Source organism: Falco peregrinus, chromosome 3, assembly GCF_023634155.1.
Source record: "Falco peregrinus isolate bFalPer1 chromosome 3, bFalPer1.pri, whole genome shotgun sequence".
NCBI lineage: Eukaryota > Metazoa > Chordata > Aves > Falconiformes > Falconidae > Falco > Falco peregrinus.
Genome location: NC_073723.1, coordinates 13114831 through 13136648, shown reverse-complemented (window position 1 = coordinate 13136648; position 21818 = coordinate 13114831). Strand labels below are relative to the sequence as shown.

General features: G+C 35.3%; 1 protein-coding gene across 1 annotated transcript in view; it reads right to left on the bottom strand.

The window, feature by feature from the left end:
* Positions 1-5057: 5057 nt before the first annotated feature.
* DNAH5 (dynein axonemal heavy chain 5) overlaps positions 5058-21818 on the bottom strand; it is a 120268-nt gene continuing 103507 nt past the window's right edge. The window contains 13 exon segments of the mRNA XM_027784334.2: positions 5058-5501; positions 6892-7123; positions 8977-9129; positions 10532-10744; positions 11582-11797; positions 12376-12579; positions 13388-13593; positions 14439-14658; positions 16204-16449; positions 18107-18256; positions 19104-19225; positions 20524-20714; positions 21176-21290. Coding sequence (XP_027640135.2) covers positions 5350-5501; positions 6892-7123; positions 8977-9129; positions 10532-10744; positions 11582-11797; positions 12376-12579; positions 13388-13593; positions 14439-14658; positions 16204-16449; positions 18107-18256; positions 19104-19225; positions 20524-20714; positions 21176-21290 — 2420 coding nt within the window. The 3' untranslated portion in view covers positions 5058-5349.

Here is a 21818-nt window from a genome sequence, read left to right as displayed (position 1 = left end):
CAGCCCTGCACCAGCTGCTAAGAAAACTAACTATATCCCAGATGAAACCAGGACACTCATCTGTACATTTTACACCAAACATTTTAATTGACACAATATTGATTTATGCAAGATACAGAATCATAGAATTGTTTGGGTACAAGGGGCCTTTAAAGGTCATCTAGTCCAACCCCCCTGCAATGAGCAGGGGCATCTTCAACTAGGTCAGGTTGCTTAGAGCCCCATCAAACCTGACTCTGAATGCTTCCAGGGATTGGGCATGTATCCCCTCTCTGGGTAACCTATTCCAGTGTTCCACCAGCCTCACTGTAAAAAAAATTCTTCCTTATATCTTGTCTAAATCTACCCTCTTTTAGTTTAAAGCCATTACCGCTTGTCCTATTACTAAACACTCTACTAAAAAGTTTGTCCCATCTTTCTTGTAAGCCCCCTGTAAGTATTGGAAGTTAATGAAAAGGAATTGAGTTTTGCAAAGGATGACTCAGAAAAGGGAGATATATTGAACACACCTTACTTCACAAAGCATTTCTATACTTTCTTTGCACACATGCTCTTGTCACAATCTTATACAGTGCTAATGGGCTTCATCATCAGTTACCACTTACTTTCTGAGTATATATTGATTAGATTAGAAAAGAAACTGCAAGATAAGATGAACCACTTAGAGTTCCCTTCCCAAAACTAATCTGCTATTACTTTGGTGGAATCACAGTTCACCCAGAGCAAGTGGGGTAGATAGAAACTAATTCAATTTAAATATAGGAAAACACAATGTAAATTATGATATAGTAAGGTCAGTTAACAGGAAAAATTATTCTAGATTATGTTTTTCTCAAAAAACCCCACCTTTTATACTCTAGCTATGCAAACTGGTGCGAAAGAGGCTTTAGGGGAGGAGCTTATATATTGGCTGCCATTCTTGTGGCAGTTTAACAGAGAAACTGAAAACTTTCACTGATTTGCAGGCAATTTGTGTAAAAACAGTTTCTTAACAAGTTGCACTACCTTCTGTTAAACCATGTTAAGCTCTGTTCACAGAATGCTATGGTTTCCTAGCTCTTTTTTTTTTTTTTTTTTAATGTATAAATTTTCTTGTTCTAAGATAGTACCTTTGGGGGGAAAAAACCCCACATTTTTACATCAGTAGTCAAACATATGTTGTTTTTCTTGCCAAGTAGGATGTCTCATACTCTCTGACAGCAAAAACTAAAATAACTACTTCAGTTCTCAGAATGACTGCAACACAAATAATAGCTTTACTAAAAATTTAAAGGGTGGTATCCATTTCAAATAATAGCTCTAACTGAAAGATACTTTGACCATATCGTTCTTCCCACTCTTCTTCTGCCAGCTTTTCTAGTGTTTGTTCTTCCTTGTTCTGAATATTTCTTTAAAAGATAGAATATACAAGTAAATACCAAGAAATTTCTGCTTCTGTGTGCAGACTTCACAGGCAAATTGAGATCGGCCACACGTATTTCCTGTTTAGTTTTAAAACCCCAGATTTTCATTTTCCTTTTTCTATATTAATATACATACACACATAATATATTTTTCATTTACAATGAATTTTTAAAATTTATTATAAAAACAAAGGTATAGGAAAAGTATAGTATAGTAGTTGGAAAAGTTTGAGGGAAAGCTGCACATTGCAGATTAAAAGATGCCAGAAGCTTCAGTAAATGGTACATCTTGAGTCCATAGACATGTTCAGAGCTATGTCTTTTTTCTTCATCTGTTTAATAGACCTTAAATTGTACACAACTGATAATCAGCTTGGTTCAAATTAATTCACCTTTGCAGCATTGTTTTTTAAAGACTTGTATATGTTCTAAAAGCCTTCAGTCATTTGTGTACACCTATAATGCTTATGCAATGCAAATGAGATCATTACAAATTAAAATTTCATATATGAGCATTAGTGAAGCTTTATTTCAAGATTCATTAGGAAGCCACTTTGTATGTCCAGCTGCAAGTAATCAAACAGGATAATTGTCCAAGTAAGGAACGAAAGAAAATCCAGTGTAATAGAGAAAAACTGAACTTTCTTCAATATTGATTTCATTATCAACAGAAATTTAATGAAGGATAGTTCAGAATGAGAAATACTTTCTCTATAAACCAGCTGGTACATATACCATAACAAATTACTTTTGATAAAATAAAATCCTTTTCAATTATGACAACTGTACTTACTGATAATTTGGAATTATACTGGCTTTTTCTTTTTCCTTATAATCGCCATATGTGGAAAAACTCACAACAGTGAGAAAAAGAAGTTCAATGTGAGTAACCTATGAGCTACGAAGTATGAATGTAGGCACACAGCTCAGGGAAAAAAGTACTTCTGAAGAGAAGCTCGTAAGACAAGACCATTCTGTGTAATGTAGCATACAGAGCATAATGTATATTTGAAAGATTAGACAGCTTTTTTTTTAAATACTTACAAAATTTATGAGGAATTTCAAAGGATTCTGATGAAACCAGTATCTCCACCTTATTCAGAAAGTTATATTACAATTAATTTCTACAGGAAATTTGTATAATATTTGTTTTTAAATATTCTCCAAAACACATGTATTTGTCATGCCAAATATCAGAAAGAAAAGAAGGGAATACCTTCTGTAATGCTGCAGTTTTCCAGAACGTTAAACTTACAGTGCTGCATGCTTAATAGCAGCACAACTGATTCCGGCAAAGGGTTTTTCTTGAGTAATTGGGACCAATAACAAAGCCAAATGCAGAGAAAGTGCATAGAGTTCTGTATCTCAGGGCTGGTTGTTTTATTGATATTCCTTCCCATAGAAAAATTTTATTACCTACTTCTGCTATGAAGATAAGCAAGAAACAGTTCAATTTTTCACCTCTTTGAAGCCGGGGGTCAGCAAGGGCAGGCTGCTTGGAAAGGAGAGTGGAGCTGCGAGCCAAGAGTCACAGCAGGGTGGGCAGGGCAAAGGCTCTCTGACAAGGGCACAGTCCCATGTCACCTGAACAAAAAAGCAGAGCAGGTCCGTGACAGCAGCCAGGGCCAGTTAACATATCAGTGACTGCCAGATGAGGCTGTAATAACAAGGCAGATCAGAGGTCACTCCAGAAAGTTGAGGTAGCAAGGCAGGGCCTGATCTGATGAGGGTAACCAGAGTCTGCCAGCGATCAGTGATTGCCAGGCAAGTCTGTAGCAACGAGGCAGGTCCAATGTCAGCTGCACCAAGTCACCCCCCAGCCCAGGCAGAAAAAACCCTGGGAGAGCAGGGTTATGTACTCTGGCCCTTGACATGATATCACATCTCAGAAGAGCTTTTTGTTGAACTCTCCCATGCCTCATCATTTCAGTCCATTCCTGCTGGTAGTTTTGCAGACACCTAAAAAAACCCCAGCTAATGCCAAACCTCTTAAGAAACAGAGCTAACATTTTTATTTTTTTTTTTAAAGTCACTAAATAATAAGTGGCTGCCAACACCAATGGCTTCACTCATCTGACAGTCTGGCATAACTAGAATCACCAGGTGTATTCATCTGGGAAACTACCCTTTTCCTCACCACCCTTGTAGAAAATCACACTGAAAAAAATGTGCACAGCTCGCTCACTGAGAAGTACCATGGGGTTTGACATCTCCACTGTATCTACAGCTATAAGGATACAACAAATTCACTGTCTGAAAGGTGACGTTTGAAGTGTGATTAACTTGCAGAAGTGCAAAGAATGTGCATTTCCTTCAGAGGAAGGTCTTGGTGAAAGACACAAGTCCACAGCAACATTGGAACTTGAGTGAGCATTTGGACGATCTCCTGGAAGCCTGAGCATGGTGCTCCAAGGTCCAGTAAAGAACAATTCAAACTTCTCATCTTCTATTTATTTATTGCTGTGTCTAAATTAAAAATATTTCCTAAAGGAGATTTTCATATTTTCATTTGTTTCACTGTGAGTTATTTGAAAGGAAAAAAGAAAAAGATGGAAAGACAATGGAAAGTCCTCTATACCTAAATTTGCAAACGGAATCAGTGTTCCACCTAAGTTTCATAACTGGTTTAACTGTAGAAATGCATGCTGAAGACTCCACTAAAATACAAATATTGTCTTCTAATAAAATTTTGCATTTTTCTTAAATAGCAGCTTTAGGCAAGAGATCTATTTAGCATGTGTATTTAATAAACTAATCCACCCTTCAAATGCTATGTATTGATTCGACATAAAATTGAAAACAGCTTCTCCATTTCAGCATTTATGTGTGACAGATGAACCAGAAATACTGGTTCTTCTTTCTTCCTCTTCTGCAGCACCTGTTTTTGTGAATTAGTGGATCACTAGGATACATGACCTATTGGACTCAGCAACAAAAACAGACCGGCTTTTTGATGATTAAATAAGTGTGCTTGACATGTAAAGCCAAGAGTGTTTAACTGAATGGAGTTGCTAACATTTCTCTTAAGATGGCTTCCTATGTGAAAAGTTTCCTACCTAGCAGAGACACCAAAAAGCTTGCAGCACATAAATAAAAAGCAGAAACGTAAAAATAAAACAAAAAAAAAAACAAACAAAAAAGAACAATACGTAAAATCACAACATTGCAAAATTACAGCAGAAACAATGGTAAAATTGATGTCATAAAGCTAATAACCTGGATGAAGATTGACTCAAATCTGGTGTACTGGCCCATGAAAAAACATCCAAGCATTCGTATGGAACTATTTTCTTCCTATCCATTACACATTTATCTCACGAACAAGATAGTAAGGAATTCTGGCAGCTGTCAAATGCTTGTTTTCCTATGTAACACACACAAAATTGTTCTCCAAGTAGTGAAACAAGTGTGACATTTTTTCAGTCTCACCTTCCTTATTTAGGCACCAAGCGAACTAGGAACTATCAGCTAGGAGATAAATCTTGGAACATAATGAGCAGCCAGGCTTAGCTTTCCATAGATACACACACACAAAAAAAAAGAAAAAAAAAAAAAAAAAGCTTTGCATTTACCTACTTTTAAGGTAAGCCCTGATACAAACATATTTACCACTGAAAAGTAACAATGCTCAAGTCAATCTTTATTCAAGGTAAAATTAAGCACACAATAGTGAGATAAGAACACTAAATATTTGTCACAATTTGTCAAGATAAAGGTAGTACTTCAACCTATTTACCAAACTCAATATCACTGTATGATTTAGCACTTGTAAACTTATTGTAGAGGTTTATTGAGAATAATTTTCTAAAAATACCATAATGAGTCTATGTCTTAGAAAATGTATTTTTAGAAGTGATCCATTGTATAGCAAACTAAATACTGATGTTTACATTTAAAAGTAGAAAAGAACTACTCTTAGAAACCTTTTTTTTTTTTTTTTTGAACATTACTTGACATCACACAAAAGTGCTACCCCACGCAGTACCCAGTGCTCTGGAGACTGAAGGGTTTTAAGATCCACAGCAGCAATGTAATTCTTATCTGTTCGAATGGTCTTTTTGTAGATTGGACATGAATACAGACGTGGATCTTTTGAAGCTGAAAAGACAGAAGAGACATTAGGAAAAAATGAAACCAGGCTGAAAACCAGGGCCCTAAGGAACTAGGTATATGGCAAATGTAAAATTGAATCGAATTTCAATATCACACAGCTCTCCATTATGACCAAAGAAAACTCTTACTTGATTCTCACACTGTTCACTACTATGTTATTGCCAGCTGATGGCTACATATGGCTTGAAATTCCTGTAGGTTTAAGATTTAACATCAGCACCTAGGAATCGGATGTAGCAGGAAATGTAAATGGACACTCTAGCATAATTAACATTATTAGTTCAATCTGTCCACTGGCCATTATTTCTCATCAATGTATTATTAATGTGTCAAAGTAAAAAGGTTTTATTTTGATTCACCTATTTTGAAATGCATTCAGTATTTCAGAGTATAAATTGTAAACTTCTTCACTGCAGAATTAGAACTGTAATCTAGTCATGCTTAATTCTTCAGTGTTCATTATCCAGCATCTTAGGCATGATCACTGTGAAAGCAGCCATCAGCTACACAAAATAACATGCAAGCAAGCTTGACTTTTGGAGGTGGAATGCTTTTTAACAGATGTTTCCAATGTTACATTCAACAGTGAACAGACCTATCCTATTTTACATACCTATTCAACAGCATTTCCTATTTTTTACGCACACACACCCCCCCCCCCGCATTAACCTAAATTATACATTTTCATAAAACGGCACTGTCCTTCAGCCCCATGTTTCCTTTCCATTCATACAGTCTTTTTCTGCCTCCAAGACAAAACAGCTTCCACCACCTCACTCCACCACTTGCTTGCTTCTGTTAGCTCAAAAATAGCCTTGTCCAGAAAAAAAAATGCATTACTATAAATATACATTACATATATAACATGTTATCTATTAATACCTAAGATATAGTTATATATATATACGTTGTGTATATATAATTATGTAAGTTTTATATATACATGAATTACATAGGGGTTTAGATGTGGAAAAGAGGTTATTTGGGTTTAGGTTACAGAGTTTGTGTATATAAACGTTGATCTTCCCAATCTAGGACACATTGTCCATAGAAGACTGAATGCAAGCATGTTTGTCAGAGGAGGCAGAGAACAGCTCATCTGTCATGGGTTTTAAAAGTTATTAATATCATTAAGACCAAAAGGTAGAGACCTATCTAAATATTAGGGAAAAAAGTCCTTATTATCAATTAACAAGGAAGACTGAAAACTCATTTTATATGGAAGACCAGAAAGCCTCCCCCTTTGAAAAGATTCAGTACAATGAATAGCAACAGTCTCATGAAATGCTTAAAGCCCCAAAGACTTCTATGCAGTTGAATAAAAAGTTACACTAAATTCTATCAAAATAACATCCTTTACGATATAGTTACTTACTGTTATTCTCTGCATATATCCTTATAACCGGCATCATCTCAAAAAGCACCTTGGGCTTAGATTCAGTCAGTCTCATGTTTCTTCTGTCCCAGCCAGCTCCTTCCAAATACAGCCCATGTACATAGACACCTTCCAAAGGAGGACTTGTGATATCATCCTTCATCCATTTAGTGACCTCACTGCACAGCACTACGCTGTCAAGAGCCCATCCTTTGTTAGCTCTTGTTATTTCCTGCCCAAAATAGATGAAAGTATAGAGGTTACATTTTCACATGTGCACAGAGACATTTTTTTCCCAGAATTTATTAGAAACATATTTGTATGGTCACAACTTACCTTCTTCAATACAAAAATTAAACTTTTTATGGTATATATGTTTACAGCAGTTTGACTTTTCTCTAAGAACATACAATATCTTACGACCATACCAAGTAACACAACCAATCAAATGCCAATTGTAACCGGCTCTTGCGAATATGAAAAATTCACAGCTATCATGAGATGAGAAAACATTAACTGCTTGTGCTAAGTAAAACAGTTCCAATGACAAAAGCAAAATGTGTAGTTTGCTTCATATTTTCTAGAGTTGCCTTCCTTTTCCTGTGCCTATATTCTTAATTAACTGTATTCATAATAATAAAAGCTCATTCACCTATAAAGCTACACAAAGAGGCTGGAAAAAAAACAAACCAAAACCCCAAAACCAAAACAAAACAAAGAACAGATTTGAAGATAGAAATGCTTAAGATTCAACATATACTTCAAATTTAGTCAGTCAGTGCACTAGACAACACTCCTTTATCTTGCCCAGTTCCTTACTATCCCATGCCATTAAGTTATGCCAGACCCAAGTTTTATTCTGGTCTTGTAAATGTTTTCCAAGATCTTTGTTTGAAGTACTTGGAATTAATGTTTGTCCCCTGTCACAGTTAATTAGCTGTTTTAGAAGAGCAGAAGGTTTATAGTTCAATGACCATTCCGGCTTTGCATCATTCTCATTTCTATTTATTCCACGATATAGCAAAGCCCAGAAAGTCACTTTGGTTTTTTTGCTTGGGACATTAGGTTGTTATGTAATGCATTCTTTTCTTACGGAATTAGAAAAGTTCTGTAGATTTCAACTGTTTCAGATCCTGCTACTACACATTTTCCACAAGTTTGGGTCCAAAAGAAAATCCTAGTTTAGGACTGTTTACTCAGAAGAAATATTTTTTTATCCAATTCCAAGGCCTGCAATTTTAGTAGAGGGAGGTCACCAATTAGAACTTCAGTTTGACAGCCAAGCATTACACAACCCAGACCTCAGAGCAAGAGGGAAGACTTCTCTGCAAATCTTCATTTTCTCCTCCAAAAGTTAGTTTTTTCTGAAGTCCCATTGGATTTCCACCTGAGTATTCTTTCCCAATTTTACAGATTCCAGACAATTATTGTCTCCAATATGTCCCTTTATGCCGACCTACATAGATATTTATTGCATCCTTTTGAAGTAAAAAGTAGCTCACTTGTCAAAAGCAACTAGTGTGCTGAGCAACCAACACAATCACCAAGCGGACAGTGATACATACATTAATAAATACATCAAACTTTATACTTAGTACACATTAATAAAGGAAACTCCCACTTCATGAAGACAGGCTGAATCAGCTGCTGAACTGCAGAAGTGTAATTTAAGACTAATTTTGGCAAGCCTCCAGCCAGGTAAGTGCTGAACACAAACCAAAAAGGAGGAAAAAAAGAAAATAAATTTATGGGCTTAACACCTTTTCTTGGGGATATCTCAATGGTAACATGAGACATTATGAGACATTACTTCTCCAGTCTACTTTAACAATATTGTAAGGTAGCCCCTACATACGTGAGGCGTGGTCAAAGTAGGAAATATATTTTAATACATTAGTGGTTGATATCCTGAAAAAAGTATGTGCAGAGGAAGAACACTTCACTCGGGAAATGTTAGACAGTTACACATCTTCCCTGCTGATACAAAGGAGCCATGCGTGTAACTCAACCATTTTCTCACACAATATGTTTTTTAAAAGAAGTGTATCAAAGAATAAGCACAGTGAAACTTTAAACACAATTTACCTGCCTCATGGCAGTTAAAAATCCTTGAGGATTAAAAAACCCTGCCATCCAGAAGCAGTTTGGTCGTCTTTCAAAAATCCAACTGTAAAACTGGTGGTTTCTTTCTAGAAGCTCAGTAAACCAGAAACCAAGTGTACTGGAAGCCCAAGATGCCTAAAAATAGTAAACAGTGTGTTCATTTTTTAATTTCATTCAACAGTTTTAAAACATCATATTCATGTTAAGAAAAGGTAATTCCTCACAAGGCATTAAAAACCATAATATTAGCAAAGCATATTTAAAGCTAATTTTTCATATCTTAAGCTTAACCTAATAGATGAATGTTGCATCTCACTGAAACCTGAGGCAAATTCTTGCTCTGTTTGAATTCATGCCTACCATTCCATTTAGACAGGCTTAAAGACTTTTGTGATAACTGTCCATTTTATGGTGTTTTTGCAAAATTAGATAGCTGTGTAAAGCAGAAAAAATATTGTATGCATGTCTTTCTAAAGTCAAGTTCAATGTATCGAGAAAACAGGATTTCTGCCAAAACTATTCTGCTTTTTCTAAAAAAAAAAACAAACAAAAAACCAAAAAAAAACAAACAAAAAAACCCACCAAAACCCCCCCAAACAAACAAACAAAAAAAAGCAGCTAAGGAAAATTGAGCCGGACTATGTGAAGATTTATGATGATTTTTCTCTTTGAATAGTTGTATCATACTTGTGCTGTGAATCATCTGATTTGGTCTAGGTTTTGTACCATACAAACATCTTTTCAATAAAAACAAAACAAGCAAACACCAAAAAAAACCCTCCTCATCAGTTGCCATTAACAGCTCTACTTGTTCCTGAAAACAATTTCTACGTTGGAAGAAACGCTGGGAGAGCTTGGATTGTTTAGCCTGGAGAAGAGAAAGCTCAGAGGAGATATTATCAATGTTTATACCTTATGTGTTGAGAATGGAAGATGAAGCCAGATCCTTGTCAGTGACAGGAGAAGAGGCAATGGGCACAGACCAAATGTGGGAAATATAAGAGGTTTTTTGTTTGTTTGATGGTTGGTTGTTTTTTTACTGTGAGGGTGATCAAACACTAGACCACATTGCCCAGAGAGGTTGTGGACTCTTGATTCTGGAGAGTCCTAGAAACCTCCTCTAATTGACTGTGCTTTCAGAAGTGGAGTTAAACTAGAATATCTTCAGAGGTCCCTTCCAGCCTCTACTATTCTATGATTCTATAACTACAAGTCCTAATCTCAAAGAAAAGCAACAGTGTAGTCCACTAGTGTGGGTGCTATTTTTAAAAATCCATCATTACATTTTAAACTATTCTCCTCTCTCTAGCTCTTTATCCTGACAATATGCAACGGGCTGTTAAAATGGGAAATACCTGCATCTCCCACAATAATTTCTAATTTTGTAAATGAAAGAGGGCTTGCTTTGACTCCAGCAGTTGCATAGTGCTGATTAAAACTTGTGTTTGAAAACAGTATTTATTGTATGTCTAGCAGTTTAATATAGCTCTACAGAAATAATTTATTTTTCCTTACAAAGCAAGTGATGTAAACCTACTTTTTTCCAACTCGAAGGGATTCTTCCATCATACATGCAGTCTAAGGCATCCCTCAGATTTTCACTCATAACAATTGTCCCATCAATGGCAAGTTTTAGATCAGTCAGAGTACTTCTCACTAAGGAAATAACTCTCTGCATTTGTTCAATTTCCTGTCGCAAAAATATGTTCATAGGCTGAAAAGGTCCCATGTTCTTTAGTTTCTCTTTTACCTGTAGGTAGAAACCCAAAGATACTTCAAGAGAGGTAAAAACTAAATATGGCTTTATATCAAGGTTAGGCTTCAATACCATTTTAAGACATAATGCTCTTATTTAGGAAATTAAATGGTCAGTTTGGCATCTTCCTTGATTGGAAGCGTCCATGTATATAGCCATCAGTAAATGTTTTCTAACTGTAAGAAAACCCTCTCACCTTGAGAGTCATTCCATCTTCCACATAAACAGAAGGAAATTTTCTATTTCAGAAAAGAAATGGCTGAAAGGCAGTAGGTGTCCATTACAAATATAATTACATAGGCTATTACGTGTTAATATGGATCCTGAGATACTAACACTAGGTTTCAATCAATGAAGCCTATCACTTGACAAGCTTTTCAGCATCCACTTCGCTGCAGAAGAAAGCAACTCAAAAATATCTCCATGATATAAGCTGAATCCCAAAGTAATACATACGTTAAAGCTGTAGTACGTTAAAGCTGTAGTACTTCTAGAGGCATGAATTCACTTGCAGCATGACCTCAGCTCTCTACAGTGTCAACAATCTTAGTTAAAAGCTGATGATCCTACCTCCCCCATAGTGCAAATGACAAATTAAGCATTAAGTGGTTTAATATTTTGAAAGAGCTCTTATAAAAGCACTTCAGTGCACATTTAGTGACTTCATTGTAAATGTTAAGAGTCTGGTCAGACTTCTCCAAAAATGTTTTTGAAGTATTGCCTGTATGAATGAATTCAGACATGCTTTTAGAAAAATTAGTACCTTTACTTTTTTTAATCCACACAAAAAAAGATGAAGCCTATGTTTTTAATGGAATTTCATTAACTCACTTCAAATGGTACATAATCAGCAGGAAGCTTTTCCAGCATATCATCAGCCAGTCTGGCTACAACTGCCTCTCGAGTTTCAACTCCTCCACCAGAGCTATCTTTAGGCTGAATACTGAGGATGGTGTCCAATACGTCTTTGGAAAGTTTACTTTGGTAAGTGATATCCGCATTGGGGTGCAAACCAAACACCTCTGGTGTGTCATAAGCAGGAAGACTCTACACAGTAAAACATAAAAAAAGCACAAGTAGAGACGGACTTATAAGGTAGTTAAAAAACTAACAACAACAAAACCAACAGAACCCAAAACCTTACATTGTGAAGTAAGAAGCTAGATCTCTTCAAACAGTCTTAGGGCAAACAACTTGCTGTGATGTATTTTTCATGTCACAGCCAAAATCACACCAACGTTAACAATAAACTCAGTTTTAACCTTTATATGCTATTTTAACATTCAATTTGTACCTTCATATATCTACACCTTATTTCTGTGAGGTTGTACCCAATTTTTGTTGTACTACATTCTTTGCCCTCTTTAATACTCTGTGTCTTCAGGTATGCCCCTCAAGCAAATCAAATGAAAAAGAAAAGATTCCTGCATAACAATGATAACATTGATGACAATTAGTTGTCACTAATAGATATGCAGACCTTTAGAAAGCAATAAAGAATCTACGAATGAAAGATAAAATACAGGTACTTAGAAGAAAAGACAAAATTTAGGGACTCAGGAACTTATAAAAAACAAGTGAATTGGGTTGGGGTTTTGTGTGTTGAAAAGCTTTCATTTACTAACCTGTATGTACTGAAGGTATTGATCCACTGTAGTACATTTGGGTATGCTGTATCCTTTGTAGAAGCTGAATTCTTGACTGAATGTATTTTCACTGAACCAAATCTTTACAAAGATGTTCATGAGTCTTTTGTCATAGTCATCTGTCACACGGCCACCATACTGAATCTCACCTATCATGTAACAAATAGTACTCCAGGAGATCCCCTAAAACCAAGAAGAAAGTACTGACTTAAACTAATCCTCTTCTCACCTATTTACATCTTCCTTACTAAGAACCGCTAACATACCAAATCCTGCATGTCTGTCCCTTTGGGAAGGAAGTTATTTTCTTACTACTCTATTATGTACTTACTACTACTATAACGCTGCATTTTTAGAACACCTTCAAGGATTTCTCAAGATAGTTATTTGACAACTAATTCAAGAGGCTATTCCAGCATCTGGGCAAGAGGGATACAACTATATTCTAATCATGCTTTCAACTTCATTTAAAATGCCAATTGCGAAGTGATCTGCCACAGACTTCTATATGACAATGATCATAGGGAAATAAGGAAGAAAGAGGAATACTTACATAGTCATTTAAAGCCACTTTCAATTTCTCCATGCTACCAAGATAGGTTGGAGGGGGCAAATCTTATTTTTTTTAATCAAAATAGATTTAAACAAAAGAATGTTTTAAATGCAGTGGTCCATTTGTAACTATGTGACTTAATTAGCATTGAAAAGAAGGTCTGTACTTCTAAGATTCATATTTTTGAAGTTTTCAGAGGAGATGGCTGGAGGAATTTTAATTTATTTTTTTTAACGTATAGGTTAATATAGAAACTTAACATCCACAGGATTCTAAGCCTGCTGCTCTACAGACATGTATACTTGGAATGTTGAATATTTGTGGAAAGAAACAAAAGAATCATTTAAAACCAGGTTTGCGTTTCAGTTATTTGGAACCATGTATACACATTCCACTACTAGAAAGATCCATCACCCTAATCGACCTTCCCCTAATTACCTTCTTGGCATCCACGCCATCCAAGTGGTTTTGAATGAACTGCACAGTAGCATTGAAATCAGCTTGATTAAACTCATAGGGTATATTCCAACCCAGCGATCCAAACTTGCGTCTTTCTTGAACAGTGGAGTGTAGAAAGGCCACAGCATACAGCATTGGTTTCCATTGTACCATGTCACTGACATCTAGTAAATCCTGGCTGACACCTATTGATTGTAAGTGAGCTTTTTAAGAAACACAGTAGTAGTATTTTTCAAAACTACTTCAAATCAGTGTTAAAACATCACTCCTAGAGATATTCAGTTGGCTTTCTCGCTTCTCCCAAGAGTGAGTTATTGTCCTACAGAGTGTTCTGTGCTGGAGACAGTTTAAAGCATGTTATTGGAGAGGAAGTTTTTACAAGGGCATACAGCAATGGGACAACTGGTAATGGTTTTAAGCTGAAAAGTGATAGATTTAGATTGGCTGTTAGGAAGAAGTTCTTTACTGTGTGGGAGGCGAGACACTGAAGCAGGTTGCCCAGAGACGACGTGGATGCCCCATCCTTGCAAGTGTACAAGGCCAGGCTGAATGGGGCTTTGCGCAACTTTATCTAGTGGACGATGTCCCTGCCCATGGCAGGGGGGTTGGAACTAGATGAACTTTAAGGTCCCTTCCAACTCAAACCATTCTATGATTCTGTGATTAAGTTGCTCAACTTAAGACTAAAGACTAATGTAAAGAGCATTTAATAGCCAGAGATTAAAATGTCAATTTTCTGCCACAAAACTTCAAACTGAGATATCAGAAGCCAATGTCTGAGAAAATAAAAAGCATTTCCTATTTTGCTGTCCAATTTGTTCTAGCATCAGAACTTCAGCACATCTTCTCTTCCTTTTAATTTTCACAGCTTCTGGCTCAAACCAAGGATGAGGTTTCCTGTCATTGTTACGATCATTTCCTCCTACTAGTTTACACCTATTATCAGTGGCTACAATCTAAGCACACAATAACACCAGAGTCCAAAAATGAGCACAGTTAAATTTTAAATCATTATCACTCTAGCACTCACCACTATATGTTCTCTTTAGTCCAGCTCTGAGCCCTTGTGGTGGTTCATTGGTAAACTTAATAGACATTTGAAGAAGGGTGATGGGAAACTGTTTGTGAATATCTGTTGTCATCCACAGTCGAAAGTTTTCATGGACAGTCTCTGTCTCTGTTACAGTGTCCATCAACTCATCCAAAAAGTCAAGACCAAGGTGGCAGTTTTGCAGAAGTGCCCAATCTCCCTAGTTTAAAACAGCAGAATAAAAAGTTATCAACATTGTTTACAAACTGAAATCACTAAAATCACTCACTCTTTATTTATGCTGTAGGTTAAGAGCAAAGCCAACGCATCTAAGCTGTAGCAAAATATATCATGTTTAAGTGCTTATCAGATCTGTTAAAGGAAGAAATCCTGCACAGTCAATTTCTCACCACTGGCTCACCAAATCAAAACCAAGGCCTTAATCATTTGATTTCCTGTACATTTCATGTAGAGAAGCCAGTAGTTATAGTAATGGGACACATGCAATTAACAAAGTATTTTCTCTCCAAAAGAAAGCTTGTGTGAGGTAAGCTATGGGCTGTTCCTTCTGGAGGCATTGTTAGCTTGTTTGGTTTTATCATCTAAACAGGTGGTCCTTACTTGTCAGTCTAGTCTTCTCAAGTAGTCCCTACCTTTTCCATTTCAGTACATTTAAAACATATCTGGACATGATTATAGAGCTGATAAACAGATAAATCATGATTTATTTAAGGGAGCTCAGAAGTAGCTCCATAGAACAAGCTACTAAACCTTGTTCCTCAGAAGGGTTACAGGCTTGGAAAACAACTAAATATACATACTTAATTAATCTATTGCTATCAATCAATAAATATCAAACTTTCTGAGATGAACTACCATACTTCATATATACATCTAACATATGTATTCATTAAGAGTGTATGTGAAACAGTGAGGAAAAGTAACTGCATTTCTCTTAACTAAACAAAAGGAGCTTTTATTTTTTTAATTAGTTTCTTCTCATGTGATCTGATGATTAGCTTTAGCTTTTAATGTGAAGTTGTCAAATGAGAATCTGGGGCAGAAGTCAAAGGAAAACTAGTTATACACACAGGGTAGAAGCTCATAACACAGGAGCACAAGAAGTTTGATCCATTCACATCAGCAGACATAGCAGTACTACCACCTGATGGGCAAAGCATGCTAAATTGTAACATTTCAGGTTTTCTTTCTCATAGAAAACATTTTATTTTTTCAATTTTCCCATGTTGGATGTCTAAAATGCCTATGCTACCAGACAGCCATCCCAATTCAAAATCCAGACTACAGCAATACAAACTATTTTTCTATACAGCCCTGTTTTTCTCAGGGTTATGTAATTATCAATAGTATAGTTGGAATTAATCTTCTTTATTTAACAAAACACATTTGTATTACAAAAACACAAAACTGGGAAAATGTTGTAAAATTTTTGGTGAAGAATATTTAATATTCGTGCAATCCAAACAATCATTCAACTATGGTCATCAGTCAACAACCTATATATAACAAAACCTCCATTTTATATGAGGAAAACACTGATGCCTGCACAGTATCAAAGCTTGTTATGGTCAATTAAATGACTCCAAAAAGACAGTTCTATTGCTTAGAACACTTATTTATACAAATAAATAAAGGCTCTCGCATCAGCATTACCTACCTACCAAACAACTTCATTTCATGACAAGATTTTCATTTCTAAGTGTTTAATACAGATACAAAAAACATACAGATTTTTGTCTCTTACATGAGCCATTGTCTGCTGTAGAAGCTTACGAGCATGGATTTCTTGACCCTGGCCCATGGAAACATAACGTGTCTCTGTCTTCAGTCTTTTTCCTAAAGCAATAATAGAGTCTGTAGGATCAGAGCCCATGGAAAGAAAGCATATGAGAGGAGTACGTGGATCTGACTCTTCCCATGTCTTCTCCAAGTCCAAGATGACTCCCTCTGCATATTTCTCCCCCATAGTGTCAATGATGTATTTTCTTGCCTGTATTAAAAGGGGTAAATTTAACCCATGATGTAATCATTTAATACTGTTTTCTTTACAGCTTAAATACAACCAATAAGTAAACTGAAGAGCAAAGGCTGCTATAAGTTTATATGAGAAACACAAGAATGCCACAAATTTATGTTAACATACCATATTGTCTTTGAAGGCATTATTTCTTACAGCCTTATAACACCAGTAAAAACTTCAAAAATAATTACTCTATTACATATATCTTCATGTATTGTTATATATAATACCTATAATTACAGTATAATAAACATAATAACCCTACTAAACCTTTAGAAAGTTTTTCATGATTTAAAGATGGTTTCTACAGTAGATAGCATAACTTGTAACCTTAAATTCTAGCTTTCCTTTCCAGATGCTAGAGGAATAAAGGAGGAAAGGATGGAAGACATCCTTCAGACGCATTAGGTCTTTCCCACTTTTGTGCTTAAACAAACAACTAGTTAATATTGATGAAAATAACTGTCACTAAATAGAAGATCCAGAGGAACAGGTGAAGACCACCTCTGTTATTCCTTATTTATTTATTTATTTTGAAAATTGTTATATTATTGATCTTTTTTACTAAGAAATAGAAAAGGCTGTTTCAAACAGTCTGAAACTATCTTGTATTCTTTCCCACTATGTTGCTTTTGTCTTAGAGCAATCTTCCCCTTAATACCTCTGGGTAACTTTTCAGAGACAAAAGATAATCAGCATTTAGCAAACATCAGTTTTCATAAAACCATCATAAGATGAAAGTGCATCTTCTCCCTATTAACAGAACTGAGGAACTCATTTTGCACAATCCATTTCAGATACATAGCACAATCTGAGAGAATCATTATACAGCACCATTTACCCCTCTATTGATTGCAGTTATACCAATAACTGCTGAGACTCTCTCTGAATTTGGTCACAATGCCTAACGGTTTGCATGCACAAAATTGATACCACACTTTAATGATGCATTTTGACTTCATTAAATTGCCAACCATTGCTCTGAAATTGTCAGCAATTGCATAATTTTTATTCTTTTGCACTGGAGAAGTATACATAGATTAAAAATAGGTTCCTAGAAGTTGATTTTTCTTAAGAACAGGTCTAACCATTTAATAAACTTTATTTTTATATTTCTCTGCTTTCTAAATAGATGGGTTTATTTTAAAAAAATTAAACAGATGTTAATGCAGACTTTTTTTTTTTATTTTTTCCATGCAAGAAAGAGTTCCTCAATTAAATCATTGTCATGTTATGTTTTCACTCAGCAAACTGAGTTCATCAAAAGATTTTACTTCTGCCTAACATGAGGATACTTCTACAATTCCACTGAGTAATATCAGCAAGGACAGTCAAAAATACCTTCTGCACTGATAAAGCAGAACTGGATAAACACATACATTTCCAGATGAAATCCTACCTCCATAGTAAAAACATCAGCTACCATTCACTCAGTATGTTGGAATTATTTTGCTACCACTGCCCTTGTAACAAAGGCATAAATTGTCTGAAAAGAATTTCAGAAAACATAATGTAAAGGTCCATTACAAAAACGAGTTTAGCATTAAATAAAGAAATACTGAACTGCAATCATGTAACTATTATTCTAATCACACCTAAATATACTATGTTGGCTATATAAATGTACCTGAGCTATAGTCCTGTCAGGACACCAAGATCTGATAAGAAGAAGGTGTCTGAAGCAGTCCAGGGATTGACCATAGCCACTAGGAACCTGTTCTTCTTCAGGATTATCACTATCAAACCAGATTTTCCACTGTTTCTCTGCTCTGGAAATCTGCAGTTATACCATCAGAGTAAATGACACTAAACAAACAAGTCACATTTCAACTGCAACAAAGTCACAAACTTCTAGTGAGGGTCAGAGACACATAATCCACACACAGTCATTTGTTTATCAATGTTAATACACAGATTTCGTACAGCTACTGAAAAAGAAAGGACAAGCTTTCAGATTTTAAGTACGAAATTGTAGAATGCAACAATGCCCTTAAGTATTCATATTCTGAAAAAATGAGCTACCACTCTGTGTTTTCAATTAATGATAGATATAATGGCCTAGCAAGGTCAGAACACAGATAGCTAGGCTTAGACATAGCTTTGAAAACCGGAGGTACATATCTTCTCCCCACATGACTGTATAGAATGTGCTCTTCACATATGCCAAGTGCTGTTTGCTTACTCCATTAGCTATCATACACCTAGTGTCCATTAAGACTATTCATAGAAGTGTTGAATTTAGTAAGCATCCCTTCCCTCTTACTCCATGTAGCCAGAGAAATATTGGAACTAGCATCATAAAACATAGTGTAAAAAAGTACAAGAGTAATGCAAGTCTAACAACCAGAATACAATTCAAACTGCATTATTTAAATTGGATAATAGCAAGTTGTATCCCAATACAAAAGTAGTACAATTATATAGGGTGTGAAACATGCTACTTTCTTCCTATTTTCCTGGGAGTGGGGGTTTATGTCCTTTTATTAAAACAGGTGGCTAGAGAGTTGGGGCCACAACAGCTTCATTCTGTTTTATAAAATAAACCAGTTTCCCACCACATGCTTTGATCAATACCAGATGATCACTGTCAAACAACAGGTTCATTTTAAAAAGCTCTTACTTACTTGATCAAGGATACCTGAAAATTGTTTAAGCTTACTGAGCTCCACCAAGTTCAGCCAAGTCATATCCAGAATCCATTTAGCTGGCTTAGGAGGACAAGCTTTAAGGTCTAGGGAAGCACCACCTGCAAGAAATTAGGATTTAGTTATAACTAGAACTATTAGAGACACCCAAAAGACAAAAAAAAAAAAAAAAAAAAAAAAGAAAAAACAAAAAAACCCCAACCCCAAAACCTACTTGGAAAATGTAAACTAGATTGTGCAAGACTAGTGCTTATGACTAAGTCTTCCCAGTTTGGAGAAAGACTACCTAATAACTAAGGACAGTCGTGAAGACATTCCTGAGTTAGGTAACAAGCAAAATTTATTTTCAAATCTTTTTTTTCAACTTACTTTAAAACATTATTTTTTTAAATGCATAACAGCTTCCCATAACAAGTTAAACCTATTTTTTACTGTAAAAGAATAAGCTTGAGTTTACAGAGAAAAAACTGAAACAGCTTAATTTCAGTGGGGTTTTTGTTGTAGATAATGCAATAACTTTGCCTACATGTACATTTGCCTTCCTCGGTATTCAACTGAAGTTAAAAGAAAGCAAACGCAAAATAAAAAGAAAACACAAGCTAAAAAAATCCATATTTTTAATCATGAGGTTACAGGGGTTTTCTACCTTGTAAAGTCATGCCACCTTTCATGAAGCAGAGTTTGTAGTTTGGTTAGTTTATATTAATATTTGTTTTTATGATCTACCTTAAACTTAATCTTTGTTAACCCGTTTCTCTTTTGAGGATTTACTATTTCTTTGTGCATTGTGCCTGAAAATGCTTGTTTGGAAAAGATATTCTGAAGATTCAACATGGAAAAATCAACAGTTATGATCCATAAATAAATGTTGCCTGCAAAATTAAGTATCCTGGAAAGATAATACAAAATGAATCCAAGCTTTCAAGTGAAGATACACAGTGCTTGCATGCAATTAAGACTGAAGGCATGAACTTGTCACATTCAGCTAAAAGCCTGACATTCTTTTAAACTGTTAGCATCACTTTCTGTTCCTATTTGCTTGCTTGCCTCCTGAAGTTACCAAATTAACTGAAAAATGTTTAGTATAATAATTTTTCTAATTTGAACAAATAGCTAGTAGTATTTGAGCAGTAATCATAAACATCAACTGAAAGGATACTTAACAGTTTTCCTTTAAAATTCTCACAATTCTCAAAGCTATATTTATCAATATCCAGTGTGCTGCTATAAATTAGAACTGCCATACAATGTTGTCTGTCACCAGAACAGAATGGTAAGTATGTATTCTTTCAATTGACTGGCTTTTCATGTGCAAAAGCAAACAGCAGGTTGTCTAGGAGATACAACTACAGCTACAATAATATATGTGCCCTGCTTAAAATTGTTCTGTAATTCCAACCTTTAATAAGTGTCAGAAATTCTTCATGCTTCACTCTGTTTCTTTGTATATCAATCTTCAATGTAAGTAATAATGTGAAAAGAAACTTGTGCTCTTCATAGAGTCCTCGGGCAGCATATTTGAATACTTCATATGTCATATGTTCAATAATATTAGTAATCCTCTTGCTAGTTATAGGGCTTTTGCTAGACCTGTTGGAAGAAAGGTCTGCAGTTGAAACACCAGTTTGAATAGGCTTTATTGAAGGGAATACCACGTAAAAGACCAAAAGCCATAGTTCAGAACTTTCAAAACATGAAAAAATAATTGATCACAAACACAGAATAGCAGACAGCAATCTAGCAACAACTTTCAGATTAAAGAAGCAACAAAAAATTCCTTTCTAATCAAGCCTTTCTGCATAGCTGTAAATCAACACAGTATAATGGTTTTTAATCACCCATTGCCTAATTTTTAAAGACTGTAGGTACATTTCAAAGTTCTTTGCCTTGGTAACTAACAGACAAAGGCTTATGAGTATTTAAACTGACAATTCTTGTCAAGTCTGTAACAGGCAACACTGTCTTACATTAGTTACAACAAATATTTACTGTACTACAACCACCTCCAGGACTGGATAAATACAAATGATATTTATTGTTATCTAAATTACCTGGCTAGGGAGAGATCAAAAAGCCCCAAAAACTGTCGAAGCGAAGTCTGATACATCACATTGACCATGCTCATCTCAGTAATAAGGAAGTATAAGATGCTACCTCGAGTTGCAACTGAAGGACAGGAAACAAGACTGTGTTTAAAGTAGAAATGCAAAGCAGGAAACTTTAACTCTCTACAACAATAGTGAGTTTAACACTAATGCTAACTGAAGATGCTTGAGTTGCCTCCATTGTTTACTAACCAGAAAAATAATTAAAACCTTCATTTGATCCTTATTTATACATCAGGGGGAAAAAAATCTTTTCTGTAATTAATGCATACTATGTAAAGTTTCATTTGCAAATATGAGCATATTTGGAGATCATCTGGATAGTATACTGCAATATTTAGATCATCAGTAGAACATATAAAAAGTAAGATGATTTTTCTTTTTAAAAACAAAGATATTGTTTGAGTATCCAAATTTTACAGATTTGACAGGAGTCATATAAAAGCCAAATTAACTCTATTGATTTAACTCGCCCAGCACTGATTCAACTTACTTTCAGCAGTCATTTAGTTTTAAATACAAAGGTTTTACAAAATCTACGATGATTCTGGTACACTAACTACCATTTTACACATTTTCTAAAATGCAG